Source organism: Pseudophryne corroboree, chromosome 8 (genome assembly GCF_028390025.1).
Source record: "Pseudophryne corroboree isolate aPseCor3 chromosome 8, aPseCor3.hap2, whole genome shotgun sequence".
Classification (NCBI taxonomy): domain Eukaryota; kingdom Metazoa; phylum Chordata; class Amphibia; order Anura; family Myobatrachidae; genus Pseudophryne; species Pseudophryne corroboree.
Window position 1 is genome coordinate 264,227,566 of NC_086451.1, and position 22,403 is coordinate 264,249,968.

Sequence of the window (22,403 nt, forward strand, 5' to 3'; positions counted from 1 at the left end):
TGCAGTGCCACTCCTAGATGGGCCCGGTGTTTGTGTCGGCCACTAGGGTCGCTTATCTTACTCACACAGTCAGCTACCTCATTGCGCCTCTTTTTTTCTTTGCGTCATGTGCTGTTTGGGGAGGGTTTTTTGGAAGGGACATCCTGCGTGACACTGCAGTGCCACTCCTAGATGGACCCGGTGTTTGTGTCGGCCACTAGGGTCGCTTATCTTACTCGCACAGCTACCTCATTGCGCCTCTTTTTTTCTTTGCGTCATGTGCTGTTTGGGGAGGGTTTTTTGGAAGGGACATCCTGCGTGACACTGCAGTGCCACTCCTAGATGGGCCCGGTGTTTGTGTCGGCCACTAGGGTCGCTTATCTTACTCACACAGCGACCTCGGTGCAAATTTTAGGACTAAAAATAATATTGTGAGGTGTGAGGTATTCAGAATAGACTGAAAATGAGTGGAAATTATGGTTTTTGAGGTTAATAATACTTTGGGATCAAAATGACCCCCAAATTCTATGATTTAAGCTGTTTTTTAGGGTTTTTTCAAAAAAACACCCGAATCCAAAACACACCCGAATCCGACAAAAAAAATTCGGTGAGGTTTTGCCAAAACGCGGTCGAACCCAAAACACGGCCGCGGAACCGAACCCAAAACCAAAACACAAAACCCGAAAAATTTCCGGCGCTCATCTCTAACTGAAACATGTAGAAAAACCAATCTATTTTATACATAATTTCTCATACGTCCTAGAGGATGCTGGGGATGCTTCAAGAACCATGGGGTATAGACGGGATCCGCAGGAGACATGGGCACACTATAAGACTTTGAATGGGTGTGAACTGGCTCCTCCCTCTATGCCCCTCCTCCAGACTCCAGTTAGATTCTGTGCCCAGTGAGACTTGATGCACACTGAGGAGCTCTCCAGAGTTTCTCAGAAAAAGACTTTTGTTACTTTTATTATTTTCAGGGAGACCTGCTGGCAACAGGCTCCCTGCATCATGGGACTGAGGGGAGAGAAGCAGACCTACTTTTCTGAGTTCAAGGGCTCTGCTTCTTAGGCTACTGGACACCATTAGCTCCAGAGGGTTCGATCACTTGGTACGCCTAGATGCTTGTTCCCGGAGCCGCGCCGTCACCCCCCTCACAGAGCCAGAAGACAGAAGCCGGGTGAGTATGAGAAGATCGGAAGACTTCAGTGACGGCAGAAGACGGCGTTTGAGGTACCGCGCTGCGCGCCATGCTCCCACACATAACACGGCACTGCAGGGTGCAGGGGGGGCGCCCTGGGCAGCATGAAAACCTCAACAGCACTGGCATAAGAATATAAGGGACCCCCGCCAGTATAAATATAAATTTAAGTGGGACTGAAGCGCGCAATGTAGTGGGCGGGGCTTAGCCCACACAACTCTGACAGCGCCATTTTCTCTTCACAGAAGCTGGGGAGACGCTGGCCCTGACCTCCACACTGCTGTACAAGTAACAGGGTGCAAAACTGTGGGGGGGGGGAGGGGGGGGCACAAGTGAATTGGTGCAAATTGATAAACATATCTAAAAAGCTCTAACAGGTCTGGGCAGTCTTTTTACTCGCTTCAGTACCGGGGTAGGCGCTGGGTTGTGAGCTGGCAGAACTCCCTCTGTGTCTCTCTTACAGGCTTTGTTGTGGGTCTGTCTCCTATAGCCCCAGTGTGGTTGTGGGTGTCGGTACGTGTGTGTCGACATGTCTGAGGCTGAGTGCTCTTCCCAGGAGGAGGCTGGAGTGAGGACAGAAAATACTGGGAGAGTGACTGTGACGGCACCGCCGACGGATGATTGGGTAAATATGTTGAGTGTTTTAAATGCAAATGTATCTCGGTTGACTAAGAGATTTGGTAAATCTGAGTCTAAAAACCAGACATGGAGAAAATCCATGGAGGATGCTTTGTCACAAGCCCAAACCCCTTCGGGGTCACAGAAACGTGCATTTACCCAGATAGCTGATACAGATACCGACACGGACTCTGATTCCAGTGTCGACTATAGTGATGCCAGATTAAATCCAAAACTGGCTAAGAGTATTCAGTACATGACTGTGGCGATAAAAGAAGTGTTGCATATAACAGAGGACCCTGCTGTTCCTGATACAAGGGTCTGTATGTTTAAAGGAAACGTTTCCTCCCTCTCATGAACTGAACGCGCTTTTTGAAAAGGCTTGGGAAAATCCTGACAAGAAGATACAGGTTCCCAAAAGAATTCCAGTGGCATATCCGTTCCCCACGGGGGACAGGGAAAGGTGGGAGTCAACCCCCACGGTAGACAAAGCTTTATCACGTCTATCCAAAAAGGTGGCGCTTCCGTCTCCTGACACGGCAACCCTAAAGGATCCTGCGGATCGTAAGCAGGAAAATACACTAAAATCCATTTATGTCACTACAGGGTCGCTACTCAGGTCTGCCGTGGCTTCGGCATGGGTGAGTAGCGCTATTGAAAAGTGGGCAGATAACTTGTCATCTGAGGTAGATACCCTAGACAGGGATAGCGTGCTTTTGACTCTGGGTCATATCATGGACGCTGCAGCATATTTAAAAGAAGCTATAAGGGATATTGGCCTTTTGGGATCAAGGGCCAATGCCATGGCAGTCTCAGCAAGGAGAGCATTGTGGATTCATCAATGGAATGCTGACTCTAAGAAGGCGATGGAGTCTCTACCGTTTAACGGTAGAGTCTTGTTTGGTGACGGCCTCACTGACCTGGTGTCTACAGCTACCGTGGGTAAGTCTTCATTTTTACCTTATGTTCCTGCACAGCAGAAGAAATCGCCTCACTATCAGATGCAGTCCTTTTGGCCCAATAAATTCAAAAAAGGACGAGGGTCCTCCTTCCTTGCTGCGTGGGGAAGAGGAAGGGGAAAAAGGTCACAGGCTGTGGCAAGTTCCCAAGAGCAGAAGTCCTCTCCGGCTTCTGCCAAATCCACCGCATGACGCTGGGGCTCCTCTGCGGGAGTCCACACCGGTGGGGGCACGTCTCCAACTCTTCAGTCAGATCTGGGTGCACTCGGACCTGGATCCTTGGATAGTAGAAATAGTAACCCAAGGATACAGGTTGGAGTTTCAAGACGTACCCCCTCACCGATTTTTCAAATCGGCCTTGCCAGCTTCTCTTCTAAAAAGGGAGGTAGTAAGCGCTGCGATACTAAAGTTGTGTCAAAATCAAGTAATTGTCACAGTGCCCCCGTCACAACAGGGAGAAGGCTTTTATTCGAGCCTGTTCGTGGTACCGAAGCCGGATGGCTCAGTCAGACCGATTCTGAACCTAAAATCCCTCAATTTCTTTCTAAAAAAATTCAAATTCAAGATGCAATCTCTCCGAGCGGTGATCTCCAGTCTGGAGGAGAGGGATTTTATGGTGTCGGTCGACATAAAGGATGCCTACTTGCATGTCCCCATATATCCTCCACATCAGGCTTACCTAAGATTTGCTGTTCAGGATTGTCATTACCAATTTCAGACGTTGCCGTTTGGTCTGTCCACGGCTCCGAGGATTTTCACCAAGGTTATGGCTGAAATGATGGTTCTCCTGCGCAAGCAGGGAATCACAATTATCCCGTACTTGGACGATCTCCTCATAAAGGCAAGATCGAAGGAGCAATTGCTGAAAAATGTTGCCCTTTCATTGGCAATTCTGCAACAACATGGTTGGCTCCTAAATTTGCCAAAATCACAGTTGGATCCGACGACACGGTTGTCGTTCCTGGGTATGATTCTGGATACAGAATTGCAGAGAGTTTTTCTTCCAATGGAAAAAGCTCTGGAAATACAGAACATGGTAAAACAGATTCTGAAACCAGCACAGGTGTCAGTTCTTCAATGCACTCGGTTGCTGGGGAAGATGGTGGCGGCCTACAAGGCCATTCCGTATGGCAGGTTCCATGCCAGGGTTTTTCAGTGGGACCTGTTGGACCAGTGGTCCGGGTCTCACCTGGACATGCACCGGAAAATAATTCTATCTCCCAGGACCAGAATCTCCCTCCTGTTGTGGCTGCACAGTTCTCACCTTCTGGAGGGACGCAGGTTCGGGATTCAGGATTGGATCCTGGTGACCACAGATGCAAGCCTCCGAGGCTGGGGAGCAGTCACCCAGGGAGGAAACTTTCAGGGAAAGTGGTCAAGCCAGGAAGCTTGTCTACACATAAACATTCTGGAATTAAGGGCCATTTACAACGGCATCCTGCAAGCAGGAGAGTGGGGTCTTCATCGAGAGGTCTTTGCAGAAGTGACAAGTCGTTGGGGAGTTCCTCAAGTAGACATGATGGCGTCCCGCCTCAACAAGAAACTTCAGAGATATTGTTCCAGGTCAAGGGACCCTCAAGCGATAGCGGTGGACGCTCTAGTGACACTGTGGGTGTTTCCGTCGGTATATGTGTTCCCTCCACTTCCACTCATTCCAAAGGTGATATAAATTATAAGAAGAACAAGGGTTCAGGCGATACTCATTGTTCCGGATTGGCCAAGAAGGGCCTGGTATCCAGATCTTCAGGAGTTGCTCATAGAAGATCCCTGGCCTCTTCCTCTTCGGGAGGACCTGTTGCAGCAGGGGTCGTGCGTGTATCAGGACTTACCGTGGCTGCGTTTGACGGCGTGGCGGTTGAACGCCAAATCCTAGCCCTGAAGGGTATTCCCAGTGAAGTAATTTCCACACTTCTTCAGGCTAGAAAAGAAGTAACGGCAAAGCATTACCACCGTATTTGGAGAAAATATGTGTCTTGGTGTAAATCCAAGAAGGCTCCTACGGAAGAATTTCACCTGGGGCGTTTGCTCCATTTTCTACAAGCAGGTGTGGATGCGGGCCTAAAGTTATGCTCTATTAAAGTACAGAATTCGGCCTTGTCGATCTTTTTTCAGAAAGAATTGGCCTCCCTTCCAGAAGTTCAGACCTTCGTGAAAGGCGTGGTACACATCCAACCTCCATTTGTGCCTCCTGTGGCACCGTGGGATCTTAATGTGGTGTTGCAGTTCCTGCAGTCGCATTGGTTTGAACCTTTGCGCAAGGTTGAGTTAAAATTCCTTACTTGGAAAGTAGTCATGTTGCTGGCCTTGGCGTCCGCGAGGCGAGTGTCTGAGTTGGTGGCTTTGTCTCACAAAAGCCCCTATTTAATTTTCCATGCTGATAGAGCGGAGTTGAGAACTCGTCAGCAATTTCTATTGTGGTGCCAGTGGCTACTGATGCCTTTGCGGATTCAAAGTCTCTCAATGTGGTCAGAGCTTTGAAGATCTATGTCGCCAGAACGGCTCAGATTAGGGAAACAGAGGCTCTGTTTGTCCTGTGGGCTGCCAACAAGATTCAGGCTCCTGCTTCTAAGCAGACTATTGCGCGCTGGATTTGTAATACGATTCAGCAGGCTCACTCTACGGCAGGATTGCAGTAAACCGAAATCGGTAAAAGCCCATTCTACCAGGAAGGTGGGCTCATCCTGGGCGGCTGCCCGGGGAGTCTTGGCGTTACAACTTTGCCGAGCTGCTACTTGGTCGGGATCAAACACCTTTGCGAGGTTTTACAAGTTTGATACCCTGGCTGAGGAGGACCTCTTGTTTGGTCAATCGGTGCTGCAGAGTCATCTGCACTCCCCCGCCCGCTCTAGAGCTTTGGTATAAACCCCATGGTTCTTGAAGCATCCCCAGCATCCTCTAGGGCGTATGAGAAAATAGGATTTTAATACCTACCGGTAAATCCTTTTCTCTTAGTCCGTAGAGGATGCTGGGCGCCCGTCCCAGTGCGGGCTGTATCTGCAGTTTGGTTATAGTTACACTCATGTTGCGTTGAGTTCAGCCAATCTGTGACTGTTATTGGTCATGCCGTTGCATGCGTTATTTGTTGAATGCCATGTTGTACGGCGTGTTGGAGGTGTGAGCTGGTATGTATCTCACCTTAGTTTAAAATAATTAAATAAATCCTTTTCCTCGAAATGTCCGTCTCCCTGGGCACAGTTCCTATAACTGGAGTCTGGAGGAGGAGCCAGTTCACACCCATCCAAAGTCTTATAGTGTGCCCATGTCTCCTGCGGATCCCGTCAATACCCCATGGTTCTTGAAGCATCCCCAGCATCCTCTACGGACTAAGAGAAAAGCATTTACCGGTAGGTATTAAAATCCTATTTACAGATACTTAAATGCACATGTGTGATAGTACAAACCGTATATTTCTCCTCAGTAGACCTGACCATACACATCAATACAGACACTTGCACAATTCTTCCTATCCTGCATAACACCATAGAACACGGAGAATCATTCTATCCCAATTAGAGATGTCACATCTTGACCTCAGTTTTATTTTCAGGGAGAGCCTTAAAGATGTATCCCTTGTAATGTAGTCGGTCACTTTGTCTCCTATTTCCAGGCGATGCAGATTGAGATGCATGACCCTGTCTCCTGTCCGGACTGCCGCATTAAACAGGCGGAGCTGGCTGAGTGTCACTTTGTTAGAATGAAGAAGACAAAACTGGAAACCGATTTGCTGCACAAGAAAATGGAGGAGTACACTTACAGCACAGTAAGGTCACACTTGTGTGTATAAATGAAGTAACAATACTACAAATGCAATACTTTTACCTAGATTAACATCCTTATAAATTGTGTAGCATGACAGCTGGAAGAGTGAGGTCATCGGCCGAGCAAGCGCAAATCTAATTTACAGAGTAAAAGTTATTGAATTACTACTGTAAGCCATACGTTAGCACAATGTGTTTCAGAGCAGGTTATGTTTGAGGGTGAAAAAGGTTAAGAGTGCTCTTACTCGATATTACATTTTGCAGTAGTCTGTTATTCTCACAGATTCCTCTTTTGCTTTGAAATAAAACCCTGATTAGTGGACCTGTTCTGCTATATATTAAATTATCACTATGGTTTGCTGTATTATATATTGCCCCCTTTATCTCTTGTTAAGTGATTTGTACTTTGAGATATACTAACACAGCACTTGTATATCCTTTACAGAACCTGGTATCTTGTATTGGAGAAATCCACCAGTCTCTGCCGAAACCCTCTGATGAATGCATTACCATCTGGCAGAGGCCATATGCAAGTGTTAACAAGACCTAACCAGCATTGTCCTGGCTAAGTGGTTTGTGAATGACATATGGCAATATGCAGTGAGCAATTTCTAAATGTTTTAAAATGTAAACATTGACATTAATGCAAAGACAGAACCAGACACAAATTCCGTCCAAGTTTTAGTTTAAAGTGAATTTATAATCATTTTCAAAAGTGCATAGAACTCAGAGAATCAATAAACCGCAAAACATTTTCATTTTCTTATACGATGCATAATGGAGGTAAAATACATTGTTACCCAAACAATTGTGTTCTTTGTTCAATCATGATTGTTGTAAACACACAGTGATTTGTGGTCAGTATTGTATAAACCATCCAAATCTATTTGTGTATGGACAGGCATTATTCATTGCTATACAGCCAGTGCACATTAAGTGGTGGCACTTCCACAGCGTGAACTGGTGCTCAGTGGCAGATTTTACCTATGGGCTGCAGGACTGCAGTCCCCCAAGGTAAAATCCACCACCCAATGCAGTGTCAGTGAAGTCGGATGCAGTCCATGACTGCACTGGCTTCACTGTGACTGGCAGTTACTTCCTATTGAAAGTTCTACCTGTCAGTCACAGACACACAAGGCAGTCCTGGGAGGGGTTTACTACGGCTGGCCGGCGGTCGGGCTCCCGGCGACCAGCATACCGGTGCCGGGAGCCCGACCGCCGGCTTACCGACAGTGTGGCGAGGGCAAATGAGCCCCTTGCGGGCTCGCTGCGCTCGCCACGCTACGGGCACGGTGGCGCGCTACGCGCGCCACACTATTTTATTCTCCCTCTATGGGGGTCGTGGACCCCCACAAGGGAAAATAAGTGTCGGTATGCCGGCTGTCGGGCTCCCGGCGCCGGTATACTGAGCGCCGGGAGCCCGACCGCCGGTAACCAGAAGACCACCCCCTGGGAGAAGGTGGTGTTTCCTACCCCCGGGACTGCCAGACCGGGCTGCGATAAGCAAAGGGCTGGCTTCCTGTAGGAAGTCACGCCCTCCCTTTCGTGTAACCTAATAATACGGCTTCTATGGGCTGCAGTCGATGCAGTCCATAGAAGCCGAGGGTCTGCGCAAACGTGCTGGATCCATTGTGGAGGTGCAGGGACCCGGGAACTGGCTGCCTTGTCTTCTCTGTGGGCGCGGAGGTAGCAGGAGCCCCCCTACCAAACGTAAGTAAGAGACGCCGCTGCTGGTGCTACTTCCACAGCATAAAAACACCATGAAGTTGCTTACTAATTAAATATAAATGTGCCATCCCAATCAGCTATTTACGGTCACTGTCTAACTAGTACTGAACTGATTGTTCCACAACACTAGTAAATAGCAGCATGGTCACTTCCTGCTGTCTGGTATTTATATGTTCTAGTGATGCTCCGCACAAATGTGAGAAAAGCCTCAGTGGCTGTCTTGTCATATACAGCATAGCCCAGCTTGTCTGGCATGACACCACGCAATGTATTGTAGCGGGATGGGTAAAACATAATGAGGTGTACTGTCCAAGATTGATAATCACTTTATGAAACTCAGAGCTTTGTTCATTCCCTCTCTCACTCTGTGTTCCTAAATAGAAGAAAGACACGTGCAATCCACTATGCAACAAGGGGGTGTTCCCTTTTGAAATGCTAAAACAGTTGCCATGGACATTACAAAGCAAGTGGTAATCAAGTGTTACTGGCTAACAGCAATGAAACTATATTTATGTATTTTTGTAGCAATTCCAATACACATGGGTTACACTGCAAATATTCTGTATCACTGTCTAAGCAACCTCCATACTTTTATGGCAAAATTCAAGAGAGATACATGGTCATATATTCCACTCACCTTTTTACATGTCTGGGAAGCAATCTGCTTTCCAAACTGCAAATAATTAAATAAAAGTTGTCTTCTCTAATATGAAAATGTGATATTGTTAATTAATGTGTGAAAATCAGGTTTGTATAGTTTAGAAGAAATATTTGAATAGCCTAGCGTTACTTTTCTCACAAACATTATTGTACGTAACAACTGCTTTATTCATTAACATTATTTACATACTTTGTAAACATGTTTGTATGAAATAAATTAATGTCATTTTGTATTAAAAAAAATAAAGAAAAATAACTGAAAACAAATCTGACGATGCATTTTTACATGCAAACTGTAATTGGATGTTACTGCAAGGAAGGAACAGTCTTCTATGCTACAAATGAGCCGAAACCCAGCTCCTGCTTATCTCTGCAGTGGCAATCATAAATATTCTGATCAAGCTCCTACTACCTCCAATTTACCGATAGATAAGATCTTGAATGAAGTATCTCTCTGTAAAGAAATACTTACTGTTGCCTCCTGGGTACATGCTGGACCTTCATTGATTCTTTTCATCAACGTGATTTTATCTCTTTATAGTGACCTTCGCTGGATGCATATCAGAATGTCGCTCCCACAGAGCACGTCAATCTCACATGCCATAGATGATTATTACATAGATATTAAAGGACCAATATTATTAATGTGTTAACAGGGGTAATGTTTTTTGGTTATTTAGGTCCATATTAAGTAATTAATGATGGAAGCACCAATTATAGTGTACACTTCTGGCATTACAAGTGTTGGTCTGCACGTGTCCAGCTTTAATTAATATTATAGCTCCTATTAATTATTTTACTAATCATTATTGCTCTTTAATATGTATTCATAATTATTTTGTTTAATAAAAAAAATATTTTTAATTTAGTCAGTATTAAATTGCCTTAATAGTAAATTTATGTTATAATTCTACCCCCACATATACAGTCAGGTCCGTAAATATTGGGACATCGACACAATTCTCATATTTTGGGCTCTATACACCACCACAATGGATTTGAAATGAAACAAACAAGATGTGCTTTAACTGCAGACTTTCCGCTTTAATTTGTGGGTATTTACATCCAAATCAGGTGAACGGTGTAGGAATTAAAACGGTTTCTATATGTGCCCCTCACTTTTTAAGGGACCAAAAGTAATGGGACAAACTAAACAATCCTAAATCAAACTTTCACTTTTTAATACTTTGTTGCAAATTCTTTGCAGTCAATTACAGCCTGAAGTCTGGAACTCATAGACATCACCAGACGCTGGGTTTCATCCCTGGTGATGCTCTGCCAGGCCTCTACTGCAAATGTCTTTAGTTCCTGCTTTGTTCTTGGGGCATTTTCCCTTCAGTTTTGTCCTCATCAAGTGAAATGCATGCTCAATCGGATTCAGGTCAGGTGATTGACTTGGCCATTGCATAACATTCCACTTATTTGCCTTAAAAAACTCTTTGGTTGCTTTCGCAGTATGCTTCAGGTCATTGTCCATCTGCACTGTGAAGCGCCGTCCAATGAGTTCTGAAGCATTTGACTGAATATGAGCAGATAATATTGCCCGAAACACTTCAGAATTCATCCTGCTGCTTTTGTCAGCAGTTACATTATTAATAAATACAAGGGAACCAGTTCCATTGGCAGCCATACATGCCCACGCTATAACACTACCACCACCATGCTTCACTGATGATGTGGTATGTTTTGGATCATGATCCTTTCCTTCTCCATACACTTCTCTTCCCATCACTCTGGTACAAGTTAATCTTTGTCTCATCTGTCCATAGGATGTTGTTCCAGAACTGTAAAGGCTTTTTTTGATTTTGTTTGGCAAACTCTAATCTGGACTTCCTGTTTTTGTGGCTCACCAATGGTTTCCATCTTGTAGTAAACCCTCTATATTCACTCTTGTGAAGTCTTCTCTTGATTGTTGATTTTGACATATATACACTTACCTCCTGGAGATTGTTCTTGATCTGGGCAACTGTTGTGAAGGGGTTTTTCTTCACCAGGGAAATAATTCTTCTGTCATCCACCACAGTTGTTTTCCGTGGTCTTCCGGGTCTTTTGGTGTTGCTGAGCTCTCCGGTGCATTCTTTCTTTTTAAGAATGTTCCAAACAGTTGATTTGGCCACACCGAATGTATTTGCTATCTCTCTGATGGGTTTGTTTTGATTTTTCAGCCTAATGATGGCTTGCTTCACTGATAGTGGCAGCTCTTTGGATCTCATATTGAGAGTCGACAGCAACAGATTCCAAATGCAAATGTCACACCTGGACTCTACTCCAGACCTTTTGCCTGCTTAATTGATGATGAAATAACGAGGGAATAGCCCATTCCTGTCCATGAAATAGCTTTTAAGTCGATTGTCCCATTACTTTTGGTCTCTTAAAAAGTGGGATTCACATAGAGCCCAAAAACGAGTTTTATGGTAAGAACTTACCGTTGTTAAAACTCTCTCTGCGAGGTACACTGGGCTCCACAAGGAATGGACAATGGGAGTGTAGAGTAGGATCTTGATCCGAGGCACCAACAGGCTAAAAGCTTTGACCTTCTTCCCAGAATGCATAGCGCCGCCTCCTATATCACCCCGCCTCCCTGCACAGGATCTCAGTTTTTAGTTAACCAGTCGAATGCAGTAGCAGGAAAAGAGACGACAACGGTTAGTAGCCACAACACCGCATTCTCACGACAGGAGACGTGTCAGCGGCTAATGCCATACCAACCCAAAGAAGCTAAGTGCGTCAGGGTAGGAGCCCAGTGTACCTCGCAGAAAGAGTTTTAACAAAGATAAGTTCTTACCATAAAACTCATTTTCTGCTGCGGGTACACTGGGCTCCACAAGGAATGGACAATGGAGATGTCCTAACGCAGTTCCTTATGGGAGGGGATGCACTGTAGCGGGCAAAGGAAGCATCCTGGGAAGCGTCAGTATCGAAGGCATAGAACCTTATGAACGTGTTCACAGAGGACCACGTAGCCGCCTTGCACAATTGTTCAAGGGTAGCACCACGTTGGGCCGCCCAAGAAGGTCCAACAGACCGAGTAGAATGGGCCTTAATGTGATCAGGAGCAGAGAGACCAGCCTTCACATAAGCATGTGCAATCACCATTTTAAGCCATCTGGCCAGAGTTTGCATGTGAGCAGGCCAGCCCCGTTTGTGAAACCCAAACACAACAAAAAGAGAATCCGATTTCCTAATAGGAGCAGTTCTCTTCACATAGATACTAGAGATGAGCGGATTCGGTTTTACTCGGTTTTACTCGGTTCTCAAAACCGAATCTTATTGGCTCACGGATGTCACGTGTTTTGGATAGCCAATAAGATTCGGTTTTGAGAACCGAGTAAAACCGAGTAAAACCGAATCCGCTCATCTCTAATAGATACGGAGAGCCCGTACCACATCCAAAGACCGCTCTTTGAGAGACAGATCAGGAGAAACAAGTGCCGGAGCTACAATCTCCTGATTAAGGTGGAACGAAGAAACCACCTTAGGTAGATAGCCGGGACGAGTCCTAAGAACCGCCCGGTCACGGTGAAATATCAGATATGGGGAACTACAGGACAAGGCACCCAAATCCGACACTCTTCTAGCTGAAGCAATAGCCAGCAGAAACACCACCTTAAGGTCAGCTGAACAAAGAGGTTCAAACGGAGACTCTTGTAACGCCTCCAAAACCACCGACAAGTCCCAAGGAGCCACAGGCGAGACATAGGGAGGTTGGATACGCAACACACCCTAAATAAAGGTATGCACATCAGGTAAGGTCGCAATTTTTCTGAAAACACACCGACAAGGCAGATATTTGAACCTTGAGGGAAGCCAGACGCAGGCCTAAGTCCAGGCCCTGCTGAAGAAAAGCCAACAACTTGGCTATACTAAACTTGGAAGTGTCATAATCGTTAGATGCGCACCAAACAAAGTAAGAATGCCAGACCCTATAGTATATCCGAGCCGAAGCCGGTTTCCAGGCCCGCAACATTGTTTGAATGACCGCCTCAGAAAACCCTTTAGATTGAAGCTTCAACAGCCACGCCGTCAAAGACAGCTGGGCTAGGTCCTGGTAGACACAGGGGCCCTGAACGAGGAGGTCTGGGCGTTGTGGAAGTAGAATTGGACGCTCTGACGATAGGCCTTGCAGGTCTGAGAACCAGTGCCGTCTGGGCCACGCTGGAGCTATGAGAAGCAGAATTCCTTTTTCTTGCTTGAACTTCCGAATTACCCTGGGCAGGATTGACACTGGAGGGAACACGTATGGCAGCTGAAACCTCCACGGTACCGCCAGCGCATCCATGAATGCTGCTTGAGGATCCCTTGTCCTTGCTCCGAAGACCGGAACCTTGTGATTGTGTCGAGACGCCATCAGATCTACGTCTGGAAGGCCCCACCTTTCCACTAGGAGTTGAAACATTTCTGGATGGAGGCCCCACTCGCCGGCATGCACGTCCTGATGACTGAGAAAGTCCGCTTCCCAATTCAGGACTCCCAGAATGAATATTGCCGATATGGCCGGTAGATGGCGTTCTGCCCACTGTAGAATCCGTGAGACTTCCTTCATTGCTAGGCGGCGGTTTCGAGTGCCGCCTTGATGATGATTTATGTAAGCCACTGTGGTTGAACAGGATGGTTCTGAATTAAATGCTGGGCTAGGTTCAAGGCATTGAAGACCGCCCGCAACTCCAGAATATTGATCGAGAGGAGGGACTCCTCCTTAGTCCACTGCCCCTGAAGGGAGTGTTGCTCCAGCACCGCGCCCCAACCTCTTAGACTGGCATCTGTCGTCAACAGGACCCAGTCGGATATCCAGAACGGACGGCCCCTGCACAGTTGTTGGTCCCGGAGCCACCAGAGCAGTGACAGACGGACCTCCGGAGTCAATGAGAACATTTGAGACCTGATCCGGTGAGGCAGGCCATCCCATTTGGCTAGAATCAGCCTCTGGAGAGGGCGAGAGTGAAATTGAGCGTACTCCACCATGTCGAATGCTGACACCATGAGGCCCAGCACCTGCATCGCCAAATGTATCGACACTTGCGGACGAGATAGGAAGCAACGGATCCTGTCCTGAAGTTTCAGGACTTTCTCCGGCGACAGGAACAACCTCTGGTTGTGAGTGTCCAATAGTGCTCCCAGATGCACCATGCACTGAGCAGGGATCAGGGATGACTTCTTCCAGTTGATGAGCCACCCGTGTGCTTGCAGAAACCGGACCGTCATATCTAGATGACGCACGAGAAGTTCTGGGGAATTTGCCAGGATTAACAAGTCGTCCAAATACGGCAGTATCCTGACCCCTTGACGGCGGAGTACCACCGTCATCACCGCCATGACTTTTGTAAAGACTCGCGGAGCCGTTGTGAAACCAAACGGTAACGCCCGAAACTGGTAATGGCAGTTGCCAATTGGAAATCTCAGGTATTGCTGATGAGACACTGCTATAGGAATATGCAGGTAAGCATCCTATATATCCAGGGAGACCATGAAGTCCCCAGGTTCCAAGGCCAGAACTATAGAGCGAAGGGTTTCCATCCGGAACTTGGAAACCTTCACAAACCTGTTCAATGCCTTGAGGTTGAGAATGGGCCGGGAGGACCCATTCGGTTACGGGACTAGAAACAGCGGAGAATAGTACCCCCGGCCCCTCTGCACAAGAGGCACCTGTACTACGACTCCTGTATCCAGGAGGGTCGGTACCACCGAATGTAGAGTGTTTGCCTTTGTCTTGTACAACGGGACATCAATCTGGCAAAATCGATGAGGGGGTCGGTTTTTGAAGGCTATGGCGTAACCTCGAGTGACGACTTCCCGTACCCAGGCATCTGAAGTGGTATTCAACCATTCCTGGGTATACCCTAGAAGCCGGCCCCCCACCTTGGGATCCCCCAGAGGGAGGCCCGCCCCGTCATGCGGCAGGCTTATCTGTCTTGGAAGCTGGCTGACGGGCCGCCCAGGCTCTATTGGGCTTAGGCTTACCAGGTTTGGAAGTGCGGGCCTGCTTGTTGTACGCCTGACCTTTTGCTTTACCTGAAGGACGAAAGGGGCGAAAGGAAGTACCTTTAGCCTTCGACACAGAAGGAGCAGTACTTGGCAGACAGGCAGTTTTGGCAGTAGCCAAGTCAGCCACAATCTTATTTAAACCTCCCCAAACAGAATATCTCCCTTTTAAAAGGGAGTACCTCCAGGGTTTTCTCGAGTCTAGATCCACAGACCAGGATCTCAGCCACAATATCTGGCGAGCCAGGACTGACGTACTAGAGGCCTTGGCTGCCAGGATACCGGCATCAGAAGCCGCCTCTTTAATATAACGAGAAGCTGTGACAATATAAGACAAGCATTGTCTAGCATGGTCAGAGGAGATTTCAGCATCTAACTCCAAGGCCCATGCTTCAATGGCCTCTGCAGCCCAAGTAGCTGCAATAGTGGGCTTTGTGCAGCACCCGTGAGGGTGTAAATCGCTTTCAGACAACCCTCCACACGTTTATCCGTAGGCTCTTTTAGAGACGTGACGGTGGTGACCGTTAGAGCTGAGGAAACCACCATCCTAGCCACATGTGAGTCCACTGGAGGAGGCGTTTCCCAATTCTTAGACAGCTCCGACGCGAGGGGATAGCGAGCCAGCAACTTCTTTTGAGGCACAAACTTTGTACCCGGGTTTTCCCAGGGTTTCTGACGTATATCAATTAGGTGGTCAGAGTGAGGTAAAACTTGTTTAATCACCTTCTGACGCTTGAGCCTATCTGGTTTATTAGGAGGAACGGATGGCTCGGGATCATCCGTAATCTGTAAAATTAACTTAATATCCTCCAAAAGATCAGGAACATCCACATGTGAACCACCCTCCCCATCAGCCGTATCTGAGTCAGAACCTGTGGGGTCAATGTAAGTGCCGTCTTCATCCGACGAGGTGTCAGTGACAGCAGTGGATTGTGAGGAGACAAGAGCTCGCTTAGAGAACCCCTTGGACGTAGGCAAGCGATGGTCAGACTTTTTTGTAGTCGGGGACTGGTTCACCTTCTTTATTTGAGCAGATAAATCGTCCGCCCACGGCGGGGTAGCTGCAGGGACCACAAACGGTTGCACCGGCATTGGGGGTCCCATAGGGTGTGTTAGTTTATGAACTAGCGTATGCAGAAGCGTGGAAAAAGCAGCCCACGGTGGGTCATTAATTGCCCCCGTTGCCACCGTCCCACTGGGGGGCAAGGAGCCCCCAGAACCAGAGCCCAAAGCTGCTATATTCTCCTCATAGGTATCTGCGGCTTCAGCAACACCGGCAGTGTTTTCAGCCCCAGAACCGTTACGCTCAGAAGCAGACATGATATAACTTGCAGTATCAGGTAACACAGTACTATTTGTCAGCAGCACAATACATCTAGCCCAAACCCCTGCGCAGTGTAGTCAGCACCAGCAGAGATAAAGGAAAGATATGGTGACTAAATCACAGAGAAAAATACGTAATACAGTATATCTTTGTGAAAATACTATATTAGATAAAACCTGACGCACCAAGCCCCCTCAGGTTATAGAATATAGGTGTCAGGAATCGACTTACCACAGCTGCATCTGTCCGTCGGTGCGGACTTCGTCCGGGGTCCCTACGTTTTGCTGTCGCCGGTCTCCCTGTCGCTGGATGTCATCCTGGGCCTAGGAGCGCTCCTGTTGTCAGCGGGCGTGTAAGCACGCCGCGTCCCCGCCGGGCCGCGGCATGGGCGCCGCCATGACAGTTTCCCTCAGACTAGTGCGGCAGCCAATCCGGAGCTTGGCCGCACCTCCTCGTTCTACTCCAGCCAATGCCTGCAGACCCAGGGGTATATCAGGAGCAGCAGGGTGAGTCAGTGGTTGTCCTGGACTTTGTGTCACTCCTGCGACTCGTGTGTCTGGATCCGCTCTCCTGTTTCCCTGTGTTCCTGTTTGCCTTCCAGTCTGTTCCGGTATCACCGTGGAACAACAAGCACAAGCAATCCCTGCGTCTCTTACCTGGCTCCACACCTTCTACAGCTACAGTGTGCTCCAGCCTTCTGCAGTAGAGACTCTCTCTCCAGGTGCATCTCATCATCTCACCTGTGTATCAGCCTGCAAGCTGCCTGTGCATTTCCAACAGCACTGTGAACTTTACACCAGTCTCCTGCATTTGCTACCAATATCACCATCTCTGCTGGCTCCACGTTTTAATATCTCTGGTTCCCATACCAGCATATCAATCCCTTGATCAACTATACAGTCATACTGCTATTGCCATAGACTCTCACTATTATTGCCATAGACTCTCAGCTTCTACGCTGCACCATACCCATTGCATTTATTATTGCTTATTTCTGCAAGTAGTCCTGCTGCCATACTGTTTAACTTTTTATTTAATAAAACAACATTGCGCACATGCGCAGAAATCCAATCCAGCCTCCTCACTTCTTCCATCCTACCTCCACTGACCCACTAGCGCCCCCTCCGGGGACACAAACCAAACCGAACCTGACAGTAAGTCCAGGACCAATGGACTCGGATGGTGGTCAGAATGTGGGGTCAGGGGCCTTACAAAACCTGGTCTCTCGTTTGGATGGTCAAGAGGCTGCGCAGCAGCAGATGTTCCAGTTCCTGCAAGGAATGTCATCTCGTCTTGATACACTACAACAATCTCTGCCTAGTGTACTTGTTTCTCCAGTTCCAGTTACCCCAGCACCTGCAAGTGCTGTGGGTTCTTCTTCACTGGCTGCATCAACTCCAGTGTCACGTTTGCACCTGCCCGTGCCCAGCAAATATGATGGCAGTCCGAAGCTATGTCGGGGGTTTCTTAATCAATGTGAAATCCAGTTTGAATTGTTATCACACAATTTCCCCACGCCAAGATCCAAGGTTGCCTACATTATTTCACTGCTCTCTGGATCAGCCTTAAGTTGGGTGTCTCCTCTGTGGGAACGTGCTGACCCTCTGATGAACAACTATACTGAATTTGTGTCAACCTTCAGACGCATCTTTGACGAACCGGGTCGTGCAACATCAGCCTCTGCAGATCTTATCCAACTTCGTCAAGGTACCCGTAGTATGGGCCAATACGTCATCCAGTTCCAGACATTAGCCGCAGAGATTCAGTGGAATAATCAAGCCCTGGTAGCAGTCTTCTGGCATGGACTCTCGGATCGGATCAAAGATGAACTGGCAACCCGTGATATTCCTGAGCAATTGTCTGAATTAATTTCTTTGTGTATCAAGTTGGACTCCCGCATTCGCGAACGCAACAGTGAGCGTGCTCGTAGTGAGCCTCGCAAGCCAAGAATGGTACCTCCAGTACAATTTCAGCCTCCACCTTCTGATGAGCCTATGCAAATTAATAGGTCCCGCTTAACTCCTGAGGAGCGGTCAAGAAAACTTTGTGAGAGACTGTGTCTTTATTGTGCGGCTGCAGGTCACCAAATTAATTCTTGTACAGCGCGTTCGGGAAACGCCAGATCCTGACTTGTAAAGGAGGAGTCAAGTTGGGATCTTCTAGACAAGCTCCTTCAAACCAAGACCTTATTCTTCCTGTGACTTTAGAGACCACGGCTGGACTCCAATCTGCAACCGCGCTAGTGGACTGTGGAGCAGCTGGAAACTTTATTACTCAAGCTGCAGTTGATAAGTTTTGTTTGCCAGTCTGCGAACTCTCATATCCAGTCTATATCACCGCAGTGGATGGTAGCCGAATTTCCAAGGGTTATATCTCTCACCAAACCAAGCCAGTGGTACTGGGAGTCGGGTTCCTGCATTCTGAATTAATTAAGTTTCTAGTCATTCCTCAGGCATCCCAGGAGATCGTGTTGGGTATGCCCTGGCTCCAGCTACATAATCCGCAGATTGATTGGTCCACGTTACAACTCACTTCCTGGGGTTCACATTGCCGTCAGTCCTGCTTAGCCCAAGTTTGTCCTGTAAGGTCTTCTGAAGTTAAAACCCAGTCAAGTCTTCCTGTGGCCTACCAAGATTTCTCTGACGTCTTCAGTGAAAAGGCCGCTGATATTCTGCCGCCCCATAGAGAGTGGGATTGCCCTATTGACCTCATTCCCGGCAAGAAACCACCTAGAGGGCGTACTTATCCGTTATCCATTCCTAAAACCGAGGCAATGAGTGAATACATCAGAGAGAATTTACAGAAAGGATTCATCCGCCCTTCGTCTTCACCCGCTGGTGCGGGCTTTTTCTTTGTTAAAAAGAAGGATGGAGGATTACGTCCATGCATCGACTACCGGGGTCTCAACGATATTACCATCAAAAACAGCTATCCATTACCTCTCATCACTGAATTATTTGATAGAGTCAAGGGAGCCCGCATCTTCACCAAGTTAGATCTCCGCGGTGCCTACAATCTAATCAGAATCCGTAGTGGTGACGAATGGAAGACAGCCTTTAATACTCGGGATGGTCATTACGAGTACCTAGTAATGCCATTCGGGTTGAGTAATGCCCCAGCAGTGTTCCAGCACTTTGTTAACGAAATCTTCCGTGATGTTCTGTATAAGTATCTCGTAGTTTACCTGGATGATATCCTCATCTTCTCCCAAGATCTCTCTTCACATCGCCTACAAGTCCGTGAGGTCCTCCGACGTCTTCGTGAGAACCGTCTCTGCGGCAAGTTGTCTAAATATACCTTCGAAGTTCCTTCCATACCCTTCCTAGGGTATATAATTTCTGGATCGGATCTCCAGATGGACCCGACAAAATTGGAAGCTATTGCCAATTGGTCTATTCCGAGTACTCTCAAGTCCATTCAGCGCTTCCTGGGATTCGCTAATTATTATAGGAAATTCATCAGAGGATTCTCAACTCTCATTGCTCCTATTACCAGCTTAACTCGAAAGGGGGCAGATCATTCCAACTGGTCAGAAGATGCCTTGGCTGCGTTTCAAAAAATCAAGCAGGCTTTCATGTCCGCCCCAGTTCTGTCGCAACCAGATGTTAACAAGCCATTCGAGTTGGAGGTAGATGCTTCCACAGTGGGAGTTGGAGCTGTTCTCTCCCAAATAGGAGCTGATGGGAAGATTCATCCTTGTGGATTCTTCTCTCGCAAATTCCTTCCTGCAGAAGCTAACTATTCCATTGGTGATCAAGAATTACTGGCGATCAAGCTGGCCCTTGAGGAATGGAGGTATCTCCTGGAAGGGGCAAAGTTTCCATTCAACATCTACACAGATCACAAGAACCTGCTCTACTTAAAGGCAGCCCAGTGTCTTAATCCTCGCCAGTCCCGGTGGGCTATGTTCTTCTCCCGTTTTAACTTCAAGCTTCATTTCCGCCCAGGTTCTCAGAATACCAAAGCAGATGCTTTGTCCCGATCTATGGAATCTGAAGAAGAGACGTCCGATTCAGTTCCGCATTCCATTCTGAATCCAGTTGTATTTGCCTCGTCTCAAGTTTCTCCTGTTCCGCCTCCCGGCAAGACTTTTGTTTCTCCTGAACTTCGTCCCAAGTTGCTGTCTTGGGCTCATCAGTCTAAATTCACTGGGCATCCTGGTGTCCTAAAGACTTTCAAGTTTCTCTCCGAAACATACTGGTGGCCGAAGATGAAGGTCGACATCAAGGACTTCGTGGCGTCCTGCCCTAAGTGTGCGCAGCACAAGACTCCCCGTCAGACTCCAGCAGGTCAGTTACAGCCATTATCTGTTCCCAGCCGTCCCTGGTCACACTTGTCCATGGATTTCATCTCTGACCTTCCTTCTTCTCAAGGATTTAATACCATCTTGGTAGTTGTCGACAGGTTTACCAAAATGGCCCATTTTGTTCCACTCCAGGGTCTTCCTTCTGCCCCAAAACTTGCTCAAATCTTCCTACGGGAGATTTTTTGTTTACATGGACTACCCACTGAAATTATATCTGACCGTGGAGTTCAGTTCGTGGGAAGGTTTTGGAGAGCCCTTTGTTCTGCCATGCAAGTCAACCTCAAGTTTTCGTCAGCCTACCACCCTCAGACGAATGGGCAGACGGAGAGGGTAAATCAAGAGTTGGAAACCTTTTTAAGACTTTGTTTCATCTTCTCAAGACGACTGGATGGACCTGCTCCCGTTGGCTGAATTTGCTCACAACTTCCGCTACCATACTGCCACAGAAACAACTCCGTTTTTTGCTGTATATGGACAACATCCTCGTGTTCCAGATTTCCAAGACCTTCCTAGCATCGATGTTCCTGCAGCCACTTCTGTTTTAAGTCAGATCTCATCAATCTGGAGGAAGATTCATGCTTCTCTCAAAAAGGCTTCCACTCGATATAAGTTCTTTGCTGACCGCAAAAGACGTGCAGTTCCTAGCCTGAAACCCGGTGACAAGGTTTGGCTTTCAACTCGGAACCTTCGTCTTAGAGTGCCGTTGATGAAGTTTGCACCACGCTTCATTAGTCTTTTCTCCATTGAAAAGGTTATCAGTCCTGTGGCCTACAAACTCAAATTGCCTCCTTCTTTACGAATTCCTAATGCCTTTTATGTCTTTCTCCTCAGACCGTTAGTCCTGAATCGCTTCCAAAGAGCTCTTCCAGTTGGTCCCAAAATACGAACCCAGCGGGGCGTTGAGTTCGAAATAGAGAAGATTCTGGATTCTCGTTGCCGGTACGGTCGTCTGCAATATCTCATCGACTGGTCCGGTTATGGTCCTGAGGAGAGAAGTTGGGTAAACGCTACAGATGTCCATGCTCCAAGGTTGGTCCGTGTCTTCCACAGAACTCATCCTTCCAAGCCACGTGGGTGTTCGGTGCCACCCATAAAGGAGGGGGTACTGTCAGGAATCGACTTACCACAGCTGCATCTGTCCGTCGGTGCGGACTTCGTCCGGGGTCCCTACGTTTTGCTGTCGCCGGTCTCCCTGTCGCTGGATGTCATCCTGGGCCTAGGAGCGCTCCTGTTGTCAGCGGGCGTGTAAGCACGCCGCATTCCCGCCGGGCCGCGGCATGGGCGCCGCCATGACAGTTTCCCTCAGACTAGTGCGGCAGCCAATCCGGAGCTTGGCCGCACCTCCTCGTTCTACTCCAGCCAATGCCTGCAGACCCAGGGGTATATCAGGAGCAGCAGGGTGAGTCAGTGGTTGTCCTGGACTTTGTGTCACTCCTGCGACTCATGTGTCTGGATCCGCTCTCCTGTTTCCCTGTGTTCCTGTTTGCCTTCCAGTCTGTTCCGGTATCAACGTGGAACAACAAGCACCAGCAATCCCTGCGTCTCTTACCTGGCTCCACACCTTCTACAGCTACAGTGTGTTCCAGCCTTCTGCAGTAGAGACTCTCTCTCCAGGTGCATCTCATCATCTCACCTGTGTATCAGCATGCAAGCTGCCTGTGCATTTCCAACAGCACTGTGAACTTTACACCAGTCTCCTGCATTTGCTACCAGGTTTGCTACCAATATCACCATCTCTGCTGGCTCCATGTTTTAATATCTCTGGTTCCCATACCAGCATATCGATCCCTTGATCAACTATACAGTCATACTGCTATTGCCATAGACTCTCACTATTATTGCCATAGACTCTCAGCTTCTACGCTGCACCATACCCATTGCATTTATTATT

At 47.6% G+C, this 22,403-nt stretch overlaps 1 protein-coding gene across 2 annotated transcripts in view; it reads left to right on the forward strand.

The window, feature by feature from the left end:
• C8H8orf48 (chromosome 8 C8orf48 homolog) overlaps nucleotides 1-7,684 on the forward strand; it is a 180,752-nt gene extending 173,068 nt beyond the window's left edge. For both annotated transcript variants that reach the window (XM_063937218.1, XM_063937217.1), the window contains 2 exons: nucleotides 6,365-6,517; nucleotides 6,961-7,684. In XM_063937218.1, coding sequence (XP_063793288.1) covers nucleotides 6,365-6,517; nucleotides 6,961-7,065 — 258 coding nt within the window. In that variant the 3' untranslated portion in view covers nucleotides 7,066-7,684. The remainder of the gene's footprint in view (nucleotides 1-6,364; nucleotides 6,518-6,960) is intronic.
• The last annotated feature ends 14,719 nt before the right edge of the window (nucleotides 7,685-22,403 follow it).